The sequence below is a fragment of the Vanacampus margaritifer genome, chromosome 3 (genome assembly GCF_051991255.1).
Source record: "Vanacampus margaritifer isolate UIUO_Vmar chromosome 3, RoL_Vmar_1.0, whole genome shotgun sequence".
In the NCBI taxonomy this organism is placed as follows: Eukaryota; Metazoa; Chordata; class Actinopteri; order Syngnathiformes; family Syngnathidae; genus Vanacampus; species Vanacampus margaritifer.
In genome coordinates this window covers 150,205-165,467 of record NC_135434.1, presented here as the reverse complement: position 1 = coordinate 165,467, position 15,263 = coordinate 150,205, and the positions used below count along the sequence as shown (strand labels likewise).

The window sequence follows — 15,263 nt, the reverse complement described above, 5'->3', positions numbered from 1 at the left end:
GCAAAAGTTTTCAGACTGGATTCAGGTTCCAATTTCCCGCCCTCCGTCTGCGGATGTGATGTCATGTGCGCGTTGTGGACGTGAAGAAAGAAAAGAAATTCATTTTCTGCATTGAGCACATTTAACACGAGCACAAAAACAAATCCTTGGCAAACCGGTCCGACACCAAGACAACATTTCCGAGTCTGAATTTCGGGACAATTTCGACACCCTGAAAGGTTTTGCAGCCGGAAAGCAGCACGCGTGTCGCCGGTGGTCATTGTTGATCAAGAAAAAGACATTTTGTAAATGGATTCCGAAAGTGACGTCTCAGATGCCAAACGTGACGACGTAAGCAAGTCGAAAAGGGACACGAATGTGGGATGCACCCAGACGACAATCTCGTCTGGATCTGCGCGCACATTCTGGAAACGTTTCAGTCAATTAGCTTCATGCTAACTCGTAGTGGGAAACACCGGGTCTGGATCTGGATCTGGTTGTGCATCTGGAAGGATGCGCTCACAACCAGGACGTGCGTTTTAAATCGTTGACACAAAAACGTCCATAGAAAATGTCTCGTCGTCATCACACTTCCATTTGTGGGTCACTGAAGCTCCGCCTCTTCTGGCTCCTCCCCCTTCTTTTTCTTCTTCTTGACAATTTGGAGACCGGAGGAGAACTCGTCTGCGGCTGCGTGCTTGGCCTTGGCGCTCTTCCACTGCTGTCGACGCAACCTGCGGAGGGCGAGCACGTTAGCATCTTTGCTAACATGCTAAACGGGGACAATGTGCGCGTTCGTGCGCGTCACGCGTGTTGTGTGTATGCAAAGGCTGCTCTTGGAACGTTCTTGCGGTCCTCGCACCGGTATCGGTGTGAAATAGTGTGGTATCGAACATCCCTACTGACGCGCGTGTCGTTGAAATCTGCATTTGTGTGCGTGTTGTTGCACCGGCGCGCTCACTTGCGGGGTGCGTTTGCGGCGAGGTGGCGAGGCGCGTCCCTCAGGCCAAAGCTCTTGGCGGCGTGTCCCAGGTGGAGGGCGCGGATGTGGAACACGTGCTTGAGGTGGGCCGGGTAGCTGGCGTACGACCTCAGGTACGAGCCCAGCGCTGACGACGACAAGACCACGTCACGTGATGCCGGACGGACGGACGGACGGACGGCTCGGTACCTTTCTTGGCGTTGCGCAGCACGGCGCCGTCGGCGTGGACGAAGTTCTCAAAGTGCGTCTGCAGGACGGTGGCGCGCTCGCGCTTCTCCTGCTCCAAAGCGCCGGCGCTCGTCTGCCACAAAAGCTCGCAATCACGTGGCGGAAGACTGGCCCCGCCCCTTGCACACAAGCCGGGGACGGGCAATTCTGACAGGACACTCCAGACATTTTCAGAACGACTCGCAGTGGATTTGGAAAACTCCCAAAAAGAAAATATAAAATTTTGGGGACAAACTCTATATATGCTTTACATGGGGGGAAAAACGGGGGGGCTTCAACGGGAGACAAATGTGAAAAAACACTTCTATGACGAAAGTGTAGAAAGTGTGTACGGTGAAAACTTTTCTTTTTTTTTATAATAAATGTAAAAAAATAAATAAAGCTACTTGCCAACAAAGGCAGAAAAGAAAATAGATTAAAAAAAAGAAAAAGTAAATAGCGGTTGATTTCTATCGCGCTTTTCCAAAACCTTCCAAGACCCTCAAAGCGTTTTTGGTCACACGCCGTCGTGAAGATGTCGACAAATCGTTTTTGGAAGCCACGCCCGCCACCGACCAGGAAAAGTCGGCAGCTTTGACGGAAAGCTCGCATCCTCTTTTGACACACATTTAAAAAAAAGAAAAGATAAACATTTGTGTGCGCGTGTACCTGGCTGTGGTACTTGCCCCGCCCCTTGTAGGTGTCGTCCTCCATCAGGTGTGCCAGGATGTCGGTCAGCTTCATCTCTGCCAGGCTGAAAGCAGATGGCGGCAAGCCCCGCCCCCCCCCGTCAGCGTCCGGCGACGGTCGGTCGGTCGGCGGCGCCTCACCTGACGTTGGCGCCGGCCAGCTCGCCCACAAAGTCCGACTCGCCGGGCGTGAGGAAGATGAGGCTGCTGCCCGCCAGGCCGATGCGGGCCGTGCGCCCCGCGCGGTGCACGTACTCTGCCACACTGCGTGGGGGCGTGTACTGCGCACACGCACGTGTCATTAGCATGTGACGAGCCTGCCCATCCTCCTCCCGGTCCCTTCGGCCTGCCGCCGCCCTTTCCCCTTCTTGCCCCCCCCCCCCCCGCCCCCCGTCCGCCTTCGCCCCCCCTCCCCAGCACCTCGGACGGGCCCCGGCAGCCAGCAGCGGTCCCGTCTCCCCGCCGCGCTGGCCCCATTTGCCCGTCGGGTTGCCGGCGGGTGGGGGAGGTGCTGGGGGTGGGCGCGCCTCCTGCCCCCCGCCGGGTTGGGAAAGGCCTCGCTGGTCGCTCCTCTTAACTCACTTTACTAGTTTTGCACAATACACTTTGTAAACATAGGACCCCCCCCCCCCCCCCAAAAAAAAAGCATGCGACACGCGTGAGGGAGAATGTTGAAGGCGTGCGTCTCACCTGGATGATCCACGTGACCTGAGGCAGGTGCAGCCCGCGAGCGGCCACGTCCTGAAAGGACGGAGAAAGATTTTGAAGCGTGCGAGTGCGCCCCCCACTGGCCAACGTGTCAAGTTGTTCTCACCGTGCACAGCAGAACTCCACAGGCGGCAGACGAGAACTTGTGGAACACCTCCGAGCGCTCCTGGACCACAAAACAAAATGTCGGCTGAGCGCAGTTGGACCCGGGCCCGACTCGGATTCGAACCCGCCTCACCTCCTGACGCATGTTGCCGTGGAGACGCAGGAAGGCCAGCGGGACCCGGCCGGCGCCCGCCAGCACGCCGCACAACAGGAGGTGCAGGAAGTCCGCCTCCTCGCAACTGGACACAAACACCATCGCCTTCTTGTCCTGACACGCGCGCGCACGCACGTCACAAAGGCGCGCACATGCAGAGCGCTTCCAGTCGCGCACGCACATACGATACCTTGCAGGTGTGCAGCAGGAAAGTGGCCAGACAAACCAGTCGCACTTTGCTGGGCACCAGAACCACAAAGTGCCGCAGGCCCACAGGCAGCGCGAAGCTTTCCGATTGGCCGAGGGCGGCGGGGGCGGGATCGGAGGCCGCCGGCGCCACGCTGGGGTCGGGGGAGGCGGGCTCACAAGGCTGGATGCTGATTGGATCCTTCAAGCAAATGTCTGCCAAACGGGTCACGCCTCAAACACACATGGGAAGTCACTGCTAGTGCGCACGCACACACACACTTACACACTTGTCTTTGTATCATCGTGGGGACATCTCATTGACATACTGCATTTCCTAGCCCCTCCCCCTAAGCATCCAAATAATTGCTTACCTCAATTCCGTACCCTAACCTCAACCCAATTCAAACCTAAACTCTAAAACCAAGTCTTGACCCTCAAAAAGAGGTCTGAACTCGTCCCCACAATTTCCAGTTGGTCCCCAAACCTGAAAACACACACACCCGCATGGGCCCCGCAATGTAGCAAAGACACGCGCACACCGTGTGTGTGTACCTTGGGTGAGTGTTGCTGACAAGAGGACATTTTGTCTCTCTGGGCTGCTTGAGTTCAAAGAGTTGAAGATGACGGACAGGTCCTTCTCGAAGCCCAAATCCAACGTCCTGAGAAAAAAAAAAACACACACAAAAATGTTGTGCAATTGAAAATGATGGCAAACGCTTGTTTTTGTTTGTCTTGTGACGTTTGCGCGGTACCGGTCGGCCTCGTCCAGAACGAGCCATCGTACAGCGCCGAAGGTGATGCTGAGGGTGTGTTTGATGTGATCCACCAGACGTCCCGGCGTGGACACCAGGATGTTGATGCCTTTGCGCAATCTGCCAACAAAACGCAACAAAACTTTTTGTCGAAGAAGGCAAAGCTACAAAAATCTTCATTTTATACGATGCATTCTTATCATTTCTTGTGTTTTTTTTGCATGTGATCATTTCACATGAGAGCAAATTTGATGATGAATGAGAGCAAATTCAGAGCAAAATAAAGAAGAGAAGAGAATGTAACTTTCCAAAAAGCAGCTGGCACCGATTTGGTGGCGTCGCGCAAATAACGTAAACAAAACGCTAACAAGTTGGCGTGTCAAAAGGAGCGCAATAACAATAATAAAATAATCAAAGCTGGCTTTTCTTTTTTTAACGCTCGTCTCTTATTTGCAAAGTCTGTCCTGGGGAATGTCAGCGCCAATGAGAAGTTGTACGTATGGAAGTGGGCGTGGCAAGTGAAAATGTTCTGTCAGCCCCATTGAAAAGAAAAAAGATATTTAAGGTTAAATTGTGCCAAAACTGCAAGTAATGTGGAATCAGACGATAAATACGCACGATGGCGTGAATTTTTTAAACAAGTTGAAATTGGAACGTGTCAATGAAGGTATTAAGTGGGAGTTGTTTGATGGCAAAAAAGTGAGGAGAATAAAAATCAATTCTAAAAAGCATTCTCACAATAATAATGTTTATTTTTGTGGGGACTGCGCTCAAGTTGTTATTTGCAATTTTTAAAATGCGCACAAGTTAGTTGATGTTCAAAATGAAGCAGCTCTTGACGTGCTGTGCTGTTACCAATGTCTAACATGAAACACTTATGCCATCAACTGGCATAAAAATGACCTCAACACAAATCATTGTCTTACAATTTTGGACTGTTTTCATTTGAACTTCAAATAATTTTATGAAGTAATACTAAACAAGAAACTAAACAATTTAACCATATGTGTATTAGGTTAAATTTTTCCCTACTTTTGTAAAAAAAAAAAAGTTTTTACTGTCCATTTCATTTATATGTATTAATCCCGTGTTCATTATTGAAGTTATGCGATTCAAATGTTTTCATCAATTGACATCCCTCATTAACAACAGGTTTCCAGCATGTCCACGTCTGTTCCTATGTTAATTTGAGACTTTTTCAAAAATAGATATATTGCAGCGGTATCGGATCGAAAATCCTGAAACCCAAAGACTGTGTGACGGCGACATCCCTGTTCACAGCCAACATTGATTTGCGTGCGGCCCACCTGGCCTTCTCCGACTTCCTCTTCTCTCCGCCCATCAGAACTCCGGGAACAATCCAGGTGAAAGGCTGCCGGCGAGGCGGGACAGGAAGGACGCTCAGCGCTTGCCGTCTTCTGACAATAAGACGGCGCGAGCACGTTTACCTTGAGGAGCTTCTGGAAGGTGGCGAAGGTCTGCTGGGCCAGCTGGACGAGGACAACGCAAGCGCAATCGTCAAACACCACAAGGAGCGCCGCCCATTGGCCGCTTGCGCTCACGTGACCAAATAAGGACGCGGGCTCACCTCCCTGGTGGGCACGATGACGAGGGCCAGGGGTCCGTCTGAGCGCTGCACTTTGGTCTGGAGGCCCTGCAGCGTCTGCACCAGCGGGACGGCGAAGGCCAGAGTCTTACCTGGCGTGACCACAACGCACACGTCAGCGTGCGCGCGCACACACACGTCAACAGGCACTGACCTGAGCCCGTCTGGGATCGGACGATGGCGTCTCTTCCCGAAAGAAGCGCCGGAATGCTCCGCTTCTGAACGCTGAAAGGCGGCAACACGTCACTCGCGTGTGCGCTCAAAGCACTGAACTGAATTGATGAGCGGATCGCCGACGGCTCGTACACGCCCGTGCGAGCCGTCGCAGGGCGGCCATCTTGCTCCTCCCATCTCGTGAGCTGCTATACGCTGATTAGACGTCTACAGCTCGTAGCCAGTCAGTTAATTGCCATTCACTATTTTTTAAGTAAAAAAATAACAAGAGCCCCTTTTCCTTTTAGGGCTCAGTTCTTTAGAACCCAATATTAGATTTGGCACGGCCATCTTTTGTTGAACTACACTTATAATTCTTGAACAAAAAAATATATATATACACGTTTCCTCCTGTAAACATCATTAAGCACATGTACATGTATTTAAGGCAAGTTGCAAAATGTTGAACAAATTGAAAACATGATCAATCATCTTTTTTCTACCAAGTACTGTCTCAAATGTTCTCCCATTTGGATCCTGTAAATGTATAGGATGGCGAGAAACGTTTCATGGGAGGAGCAATATGGCGGGCTCGCAGCGTCAAGAGACTTGGCCAATCGGCGAGCCAATCAAATATTCAGATCAGTGGAAATATCACACACACAAGTTAAAAATACACACGACACGGGTCCATTTAAAGCAGTGTCGAAAGACGGCTCATCTGTCATCTATTCAAATCAGGGGGTCACCTGGTGAGGGTGGAAACGTTGAAGACTTTGTTCAGTGTCGCCACCTGGTGGATGAAAAAAAGCCAATCAGGACACCGAGCTGACTGTGAGTGTGTGTGTGTGTGTGTGTGTGAGTGTGTTACCAGGTGAGGGTGAAGGTTCAAGTCTGAGAAGGATTCCGAGGTGAAAATCTTCTCAGTTAGCTGACGAACTTTAGGCCTTAAATGAAAAAAAAAAGACGATGAAGATTTTAGGCAGATATTTTCATTAATTTAATTTCATTAACCGGCAAAAAATAAAAATCGCGAAATTATTTTGGGTCTTGAGAAGCCAAACCAAGACAACAAATGACTGGCGTGCTAACGACATGTTGCAGATCACCTGTGGACTTTGGGGATCTCTGGGTTGTGTTTGAACAGAGACGAGGTCTTGATGGCCGCCGGGGCGTCCGCCCCGCGCCGCACCTGCCGACAGACATCAAACATGACGTGACCGGCAGGAACGGACGGTGCCGCACGGCGTCACGGCGCCGACGTTGCCTTGACCAGCTCACGGCCAACGCTTCCCGTCAGCGGACCGCCATACCTGCGGGCGTGCTGGAGGCGCGGCCTCTTGCGGCCGGACCTTCTTGGAATGGCGCCGCCGCTCTTCGGAGGGAGGAAACTTCCTCTTGGCCGCTTTCGCCTCCTGAAGGTCAAAGGCAATATTTGGCGATGAGCGGTCTTTACACACTGCTTAATAATGACCCGTGTCGTGCGTGATATTAATCTGAATCTACGACTGGATAGCCGACAGACCAAGACTTTTGAAGCCGCCGGGCCGCCATATTGCTCCTCCCAAGAAACATTTCTCGCCATCCCATACATTTACAGTATCCAAATTGGAGAACATTTAGACAGCATGATTTATGTTTTCAATTTGTTAAAAAAGAGGACTTCAGACATTTTATTACTTGCCTTAAATACATGTATAAATGATATGCTTGATAATGTTTACAAGAGGAAACTTGCATATTTTTGTATGAAAGAATTATAACTAATTCAACAAAAGATGCCTCTGTCAAATCTAAGGAACTGAGCCATAATAGAAAAAGGGGGTCTTCAAAGCAGCACATTCCGTCCATTTTTTTTTTTTTTACTCGTTAAAAAATAGTGACCCCCCCCCCCCTGCCCTATACTGACTGCCTACGAGCTGTATATGTCTAATCTGTGCATATACCGTCTAGTTTATACAGTAATCTGCTCACGAGATGGGAGGAGCAAGATGGCCGCCTCGTGGTTTCACCGGCTTGCAAGGGCGTGTATGTGCTATCGGCTATCCAGTCCTATGTTCAGACCAGTGGATATTCCTCACCCATGAAGTCGAAGTCGAACAGGAAGTGATGTTGATGCACAGCTGATCTTCTGATGACGACATCGTCGCCCCGTCCTACGGACATAAATGATGCGGTGATGCGTTCGAGAACCTTCAGCACAATTTAGAGCTCGATTTGCGAGCAGCTCACATTAAATAAGCAATTTGTCAAGCGAGTCCGCCTCAGCCTCACTTCAAATAAGCAAACATGCTTATTTAGCCCATTTTATATATATATATATTTTTTTTTTTTTACTGTGTGTTCTTTTTAACAAGCTAGAAACTTAGAGCTAAAATATTTATAGACCATAGAGTTTTAAAGTAATATTTAAACCCCAAAAATATAGTACACCCCCCATTTGATTGAATGTTTTGATCTCTCCTGCAGACGAGCGTCGTCGTCGTCGTCCTCGGTTCATTCACGGAGTCGATCTGTCTAGTTGAGTGAAATTAAGTATTCCTTACACCAAGATATGGGAAAAGTTTTTTTTTGTTTGTTTTTTTAACCTTTTACCACTCAACACCAACACATTATTTTCATTACTCGTTTGCTCCTTAATCATGTTGCTACTTCCTAAGTTCCTAATGAGGGAAACTTACTAACGTGTGTGGCGTGGCGTGCATGTGCGTGTGCGTGTGCGTCTGCACAGAAAAAAGTAGCCTCGTGGAGTAAGTCATGGCCATAAGATTGTTTTTCAACAAACAGCTCAATTTTAAAGTATTTGTATTAAAGACAAGATGTAAAAAGGCAGCGCGAGACTAGTGATGAAGACAATTTGTTGTGTTATGTTTTATATGTTATGTCTGCACTTCAGCCATACACAGACTTGCACATGCATTATGAATATCATTTAGTAGATTCAAGCGCATTTCTTTTTTGATATGTATGTTATGTGTGTTTTTTATAACATAGTACAGACAAGCAAACATAAAAAAATAAAAAACATTCTCTATTAAGTTAATGTCTGTTCATATATTTTATATGGATTTCAAAGAACATTTCATAAACAAGTCGAAGGTCCATTTTTTGTTAATTCTTCTGCTGGTTTACTGCAGAAACAAACAAACTGTACCGTCAATGCGTATGTTGAGGAAATGTTTCAAAAAAAAAGTACCCTACCCATAAATGAGGGTTGGGATATGTTTATATTTTAAGTCCTTCTCCTTTGCATAACTTTTATGACATTCGGTTGACTCAGCGACTTCCCCCTAACGTCTTTACAGCCCCCGTAAACCTCTGATCTTAGAATCGCCAACAAAACCGAAGGCGAACACGAACAATAAAAGACAAAAACTCACCATGAAAAAGCCGCAGAGCAAATGCACGCGTGGAAAGACTTCCTTGTCACGTGACGAGGCCCCGCCTTGGTCGCTTATTCGATGGTGTTGAACGGCGGTTTTCTTGCGTGGCGTTGCATTAGCGCCCCCTGTCGTTTCCTCGCGCTCTTCTTATTAAATGTTCCAAACGTTCCTTCCATTCTGTCTCATCCTCGCATGGACACACGCACGCACGCACGCACGCACAAAGACGCAAGCAGACACTAGTTGGTTGTTGAGTTTTATTTGACACGAAGGCATGTCATCCGATTGACATGTTACTTGCAAGAGGACTAGAAAAAGATTGTATTCTTATTATTAATGAACGTCCTGTATATTGCAGTAAGTCCACATGCGTGTGCGTGTGTTTGTGCATAAAGTCAGTTGACATGATTGTGTACGATAGAATAGAAACAGTATTGCTGCTAGCTAACCCTAACTTGCTCCCCGCGGGACCTGGCAGTAGCCAACCTGGCGAGCGCTTGTGCGCGCCGATGCCATCGAGCTGGCGTGCGAACGTCACCAAGTCACACGTGCGACCTCACGTGTTGACAAAACGTGAGCGGGTGTCTGCTGACACCTGTGTGACGTCATCAGATGACACGAAGGTTAGAAAAGCGTTTTCCACGCAGCGTTTGTCCTTCCTTGGTCGCCAAAGCTGACTTTGGGTGGGCGGGGCACACCCTGAATTCAAATCCAAAAGTTACAAAGCAATGACAACAAGGTCACACACAAAATATGAAAAATGTTCTCGTTTCTCCATAAAAACGGTGAAGTGCACAATTTCCAAAGAAATAAAAACAAATGAAAATGAGCTCAATTGAAAAAAGTTGCAAAGTTTTCGCAAAAACGTTCACACCAACGTCAACGACGCGTGACCAGAAGAACTTTCAAACTATACTCGACTAAATGCAATTTCTGCAGGAATTGGGTGGGAAAGCTGAAAGATAAATGATGTGAAAAGGACAAAGTATTCATTGTAGTTGAAAGATCAATTCAAACCCGCGACCTCCAGGTTACTGGACAATGCACGTTACCAACTGCGCCACTGAGCAGCATCAGACGGGCTGTAATGGCGAGAGGTTGGCCGTAGGGAAGTGGGCGTGGCAAGTGGGACTTTGAAAAAGTTCAATGTCAGTCCCGTTGAAAATGAATGGAAAAAAATGATATTTAACCTTAAATTGTGCGAGTACTGTAAGTAATGCGGAATCAGACGATATATTCCCAAGATGGCGTGAATTTGTCAAATGTGTGCAAGTAAGTATTATGTGTTGTTGTTTGATGGCAAAAAAGTGAGGAGGATAAAAATCACAATAACATTCCCACAATTACAAGCTCAGTGATGTCACGGCAACGCGGTGACATTGCCGAGAGGCGCCGACGTCGCCATGAGGTCCAAAGGCCACAGGCGATGGCGTGACGTGTCACAACGTGTCACAACGTGTCACAACGTGTCACAACGTGACACAACGTGACAGCGGCGGCGAGGCCGTCACTGGATGATGTGGTAGAGCGTGACGTTGTAGAGGAGCTGGCGGCCGTTGTTCCAGGCGTAGAGCGCCCGGTCGCGCGGGTTGTAGTCCAGCATGGAGATGTGACCGTAGGCGTTGGCGAGGGGCACGTCGATGTACTCGTAGGTGGAGGAGTTGGTGGCGAAGGCGTAGTAGACCTTGGTGGCGCCCGAGTAGCCGTTGGTGACGTAGAGCGTCCCGCAGACCATGAAGGCCTCGCCGGCGCTGCGTTTGGGGTGGTTGGTGGTCCAGCTGCGCAGAACCCGCAGGCTGTCCGGGTCCAGCCGGCTCAGCACGATGTTGCCGGCGTTCTGATTGGTGGCGTAGACGGCCCACAGGCCGCCCTCGTCCACCATCAGGTCGATGTCGGAGTGGCCGCCCCACGAGTAGTGGTACATGTTGTTGTAGCCGGCAAAGTCCAGCTGGCGCGAGCGGCTGATGAGCGACGACTTCAGGTCGAACTTGATCAGCGTGTGACTCTGGAACTTGTTGAAGTACAGCGAGCCGTTCAGAACCACCTGACCCGTCCCCGACCACGGGTGCGGCAGCCGGTGTGACGTGAAGTTGTCCGTGCTCATGAAGGCCGCCAGCGACTCGTACTCGCGCACGAAGCGGTTGTTGTGGTAGCCGTCCATGTACCACACCTGACACGCACACACCGACCACGTTGGAACGCGAACTCGCAAACACCATTTCCTGCTTTTCCACCACTGATCTGAATACAGGACTGGATGGCCCACACACGCCCCGTGCGAGCCATTGAAGTCGCAGGGCGGCCATCTTGCTCCTCCCATCTTGCCAGCAGTCTACTGTATAAACTATACGGCGTACGTACAGATGAGACAAATATTGCTCGTAGGCAGTTGGTGTAGGACCGGGGGGGGGGGGGCGTTTTGTGGCGGGGTGCTCACTATTTTTTTAATACAAAAAAAACAAGTGCTGCTTTGAAGACGACCCTTTTTCTTTTATCACTCCTTAGACCCCAATATTAGGATTGGCAGAGGCATCTTTTGTTGAATTACAGTTATCATTTTTGAATTTAAAAAAAAAATATATATACAAGTTTCCTCATGTAAACATCATTATAAGCATATTTTTATACATGTATTTAAGGTTTAAAGTTGTAAAATGTCTGAAGTCCTCTTGTTTATGTGGAACACATAAATCACGCTGTTTCTACCAAGAACTGTTTCAAATGTTCTCCAATTTGGATACTGTAAATGTTTAGGATGGTATGCCGAGAAACATTTCTTGGGAGGAGCAATATGGCGGCCTCGCGGCTTCAAAAGTCTTGGCCCGTCGGCTATCCAGTCATATATTCATGATGTCATATCTGGGACAATTGACCACGCTAACATACCATGTGCTACTATGGCATGCTAGCACATATGAATGGCCTTTGCTAACGCATGCTAACATCTCGTGCTAACCATGAAAATCTCATCACGGTATCGTGCTAACAATCTCGAGTCAGGAATGACGAATGAATCCGGGCGATGATTCGCTCATTCCCGACCCACCAAACCACAACAAACGGATTTCTCTCGTGGAGGTCCACTGCGAAGAGATTTTGACAGACGGCAATTCAATGGAAAACCCCGGGAAGCGTGACTTACCCTGTTGTCTCCAGCGGGCGCCAGCGGGTCCGTCATCCAGGACCCGAACCTGGACCCGGAAGTCTTGACGGTGACGGGCTCGGCTATTCTCGTCAGCTTCCCGCAAGCTAGAAGAAAAACGGCATCAGGAAGCCGGTTAGAAACGGGCGGTGGGGCCACCGGCGCCGCTAGCCCGCCCGCCGCCCGCCGCCCGCCGCCCGCCGCCCGCCGCCCGCCGCCCGCCACCTCACCGAGCCGCTGCATGCAAGCGCGCAGGCGCTCCTCCAGGCCGGCCACGCGCTCGTCCAGGTCCCGGTAGTCCACCGGGGCCACGCGCTCGTGCAGCTGGGCCAGCGTCGCCGTCACATTAGCCGCCTCCTCCTTGAAGCGTCGCACCAGGAGGGCGTCGGCCTTGTACGCCTCCAGCAGCGGGATGAGCGGCCGCAGCTCGTCCATCTTGGCCTTCATGGCCTGAAGCGACACGCCAATTTGCTTTCGTCAAAGACAAACCATCACGCGCGGCGGCCAAAATAACGCTGACGTGTGAGCTAGCATAAGATGGAGACCGCTGATGTAGCGTCAAACGAGATTAAGCATCTGGAGTTAGCGGAAGAGTTAATTCATCCACTTGATGTTTCTACTGACACCTAGCATAAGCTAACCTAACGTAGCATTGCGTGTAGGCGTATTTGCAGGTGTGCTTACCTGATAGTGCCTGGCCCTGCTGCTTTCATGGCCCGCCTCCACCTCTTTGAACTTGTTCTCCAGGTCTCTTAGCTCCGCCTCCATCTTCTCCACCACGCCGATGTCGTGACGACTGCGCCGCTCCAAATCCTCGATGGAGCGGCTCATGTTCTGCACCTGCGACGTTAGCGGCGGGTTAACTTTGCGAAGCGGGCGGCCGAGCACGCGTGTGTGTTTTTCTCACCTTGTCCAGCAGGTGTCGCACTTCCTTGCTGCGAGCGTCCGGCGAGCAGACGGCGTTTTGCGGGGTGACCACCGTGCACACGCAGCCGCCTCCCGAGTCCGCGGCTGAGCTGAACACCTGCCAGCCGCCCCCCCCCCTCCGGACCCTGAGGGGCCGCCGGACCCACCTGTGTGTGTGTGTGTGTGTGTGTGAAAGAAGGCTGACACTCCTGTTCTGGATAACCGGACCGCACCAACAAAGTTGAACTTGACAGCACATGAAATCCTGCTTTCAACTGAAATCCTTTTGCTTCAAACTTGATTCAAGCGACTTTCGAAAAAGGACGAAAAAGAAAAAAGTTGGGTTTCCATCCACCCATTTAAAGAGAAATATTTTTGCAATCAATTAAAGGAGCGAATATTAATGACATTTTAGATGGAAAACAGCAAAGAAACGCAAAAGCAAACTCATACGACTTCATCGCACGGCGCTTTCTGGTCTTCTTCCACATCTCTATGGTGTATAGCGCCACCTACAGCGGCGGAGTCCCCTCGCAATATTCGCAAAAGAACAACAGATGGAAACGGGCAGAAGTCGCATGTCCGTTTTACGCACTTTCAGTAAATTTGCTTTGAAAATTCCAAACAATTGGTTGGAAACTTGACTATTGAGAGCTTTAATCGTAACACATTCATCACACATCACATATTTTATATCAGTTCTAATAGTACAATAAAAAAAAATCTCGGTTTTCATACTCTTGTTAACAAAAGTGGAAAAAATGTTAAACTAATAGAAATAGTTCAAATGAATTTTTGACGTCTATAGCCGTCAATGGCAGTGAATGAGTTAAAAGCGGATGAACTCATTTCAAACCTTCTTTTACGAATCCGTGATGAGAGCTAATCTTAAATTAAACCTCGTTGGTGCAACACACAACATATATGTCTCATAAGAAAAAAAACACAAATAAAAAACAAACAAACGTGCTCATAAACATGCAATATGCATTTTCCACGGAAAAAAGAACAAATATTTGTGGAAAAAATGTCATCAAAATCTGCGAATGCTGAACTGCGAGTATGCAGAGGATGTGCTGCAAAGGAGAGATCCGCTTCAAATATTAGCGCTCGCTCTCCTTGATTGATAATAATAATAATAATTATTATTATTATAACATCCAGCTCTGAAAAAAAAGTCGAGATGTGTGATGAAGACATTTGTTCAGTGTGTGTGTGTGTGTGAGAGAGAAGCACGCGCACGCCACGCGTCTAAAAATACACGCGCGTGCACCAGCAGGAGCTGAAAAGGCTTTCATGATGCGCGTGCGTGTGGATGAACGTTTGCGATGTGTGTGTACGAGGCGCATGAAGAAAGTGTGCGCGCGCGTGCAACTAATGTGCATTTGTAAAGGAGGATGGACGGACGGATGGACGGACGGATGGACGGACGGACGGACGGATGGACGGACGGACGGACGGATGGACGTGTCGTAATGTTCCCACCTACCGGCGTGCAGGAGGCAGCGAGCAGCAGGATGAGCACAAGCGACGTGAGCGCATTTTCTTCGGACTGCATCCTTCCTTCCTTCCTTCCTTCCTTCTTTGCTTCCTTCCTTCTTCTGCGTTTAGCAACACACCCTACACGCTGTGTGCGTGCCATGACGTCATTGTGGGGCGGAGTCACCATCCTTGGCGCGAGTGCGTGCGTGCGCGCGCGCGACATGCCGTCTTCTCATCAAACGGCAGAGAAGCTTCACGCGCACAGGAAGGAGACTGTCTCCATGGCAACCGCGCAACGATTCTACCAGGAGCTGGGCCGCACGCACACACAAACGTGCACGCGCGAACAGGAAGTGACGTTCTGACTACTTACCGTTGACTAAACAATGTTGGCGTGATTTAGTGGCTTCTTTTTATTTAAAGCCTCTCAAACCACTTACAATCTTAATCTAAAAGATGTCGTTTGCTACTGAAAGACTGAAATGTCGATTTTATGTAATTTATTTTCTTGCATTGTAACTTCTTTTGATTTTGTCAGGTAACTTTGTAAGATATGTTTTTATGTTCTAGAATGTAACGTTGTGTTGATAAAAGCATAAAAAAAGTTCCTTGTTCCATTTCTCTAAATCAAAACAGTTGAGTCAAAAAGAACCCAAATTGGATCAAAATGATCAAACGACCCTTTTTAACCCAGTTTGGCTTATTGGGTTTGATTTTTGAGCCAAACTGTAGCATTAGCATTGTTAGCACAAGCAATTGATCCATAATGTTGGATTTGGGAATGGCTTATGGTTGCCACGTGACCTCACCGAGTGTAAAACAAACC

At 49.1% G+C, this 15,263-nt stretch overlaps 1 protein-coding gene and 1 pseudogene across 3 annotated transcripts; both read right to left on the bottom strand.

Moving 5' to 3' along the window:
* Window positions 1-98: 98 nt before the first annotated feature.
* Window positions 99-9,043, bottom strand: ddx31 (DEAD (Asp-Glu-Ala-Asp) box polypeptide 31). Of its 2 annotated transcripts, XM_077560764.1 has the most exons (21): window positions 8,905-9,039; window positions 7,606-7,680; window positions 6,838-6,939; window positions 6,634-6,716; window positions 6,396-6,471; window positions 6,274-6,317; window positions 5,526-5,596; window positions 5,354-5,463; window positions 5,214-5,255; window positions 5,073-5,137; window positions 3,766-3,885; window positions 3,566-3,672; window positions 3,015-3,244; window positions 2,804-2,938; window positions 2,672-2,731; window positions 2,548-2,598; window positions 1,999-2,138; window positions 1,838-1,922; window positions 1,151-1,262; window positions 941-1,088; window positions 99-713 (listed from the first exon to the last, which is right to left on the bottom strand). In XM_077560764.1, exons 1-21 carry the CDS (start codon window positions 8,905-8,907, stop codon window positions 584-586), a joined length of 1,989 nt encoding a protein of 662 aa, XP_077416890.1. In that variant the 5' UTR covers window positions 8,908-9,039; the 3' UTR covers window positions 99-583. The 2 variants fall into 2 exon arrangements, with proteins under 2 accessions (XP_077416890.1, XP_077416891.1); XM_077560765.1 differs by lacking the exon at window positions 99-713 and having other exon boundaries at window positions 2,804-2,909; window positions 8,905-9,043.
* A 107-nt stretch (window positions 9,044-9,150) lies between these two features.
* Window positions 9,151-14,728, bottom strand: LOC144048628 (noelin-like; annotated as a pseudogene). Its single transcript, XR_013293387.1, has 6 exons — window positions 14,445-14,728; window positions 12,957-13,122; window positions 12,734-12,889; window positions 12,280-12,499; window positions 12,050-12,156; window positions 9,151-11,077 (listed from the first exon to the last, which is right to left on the bottom strand). The product of XR_013293387.1 is annotated as a noelin-like (transcript).
* Window positions 14,729-15,263: the final 535 nt, after the last annotated feature.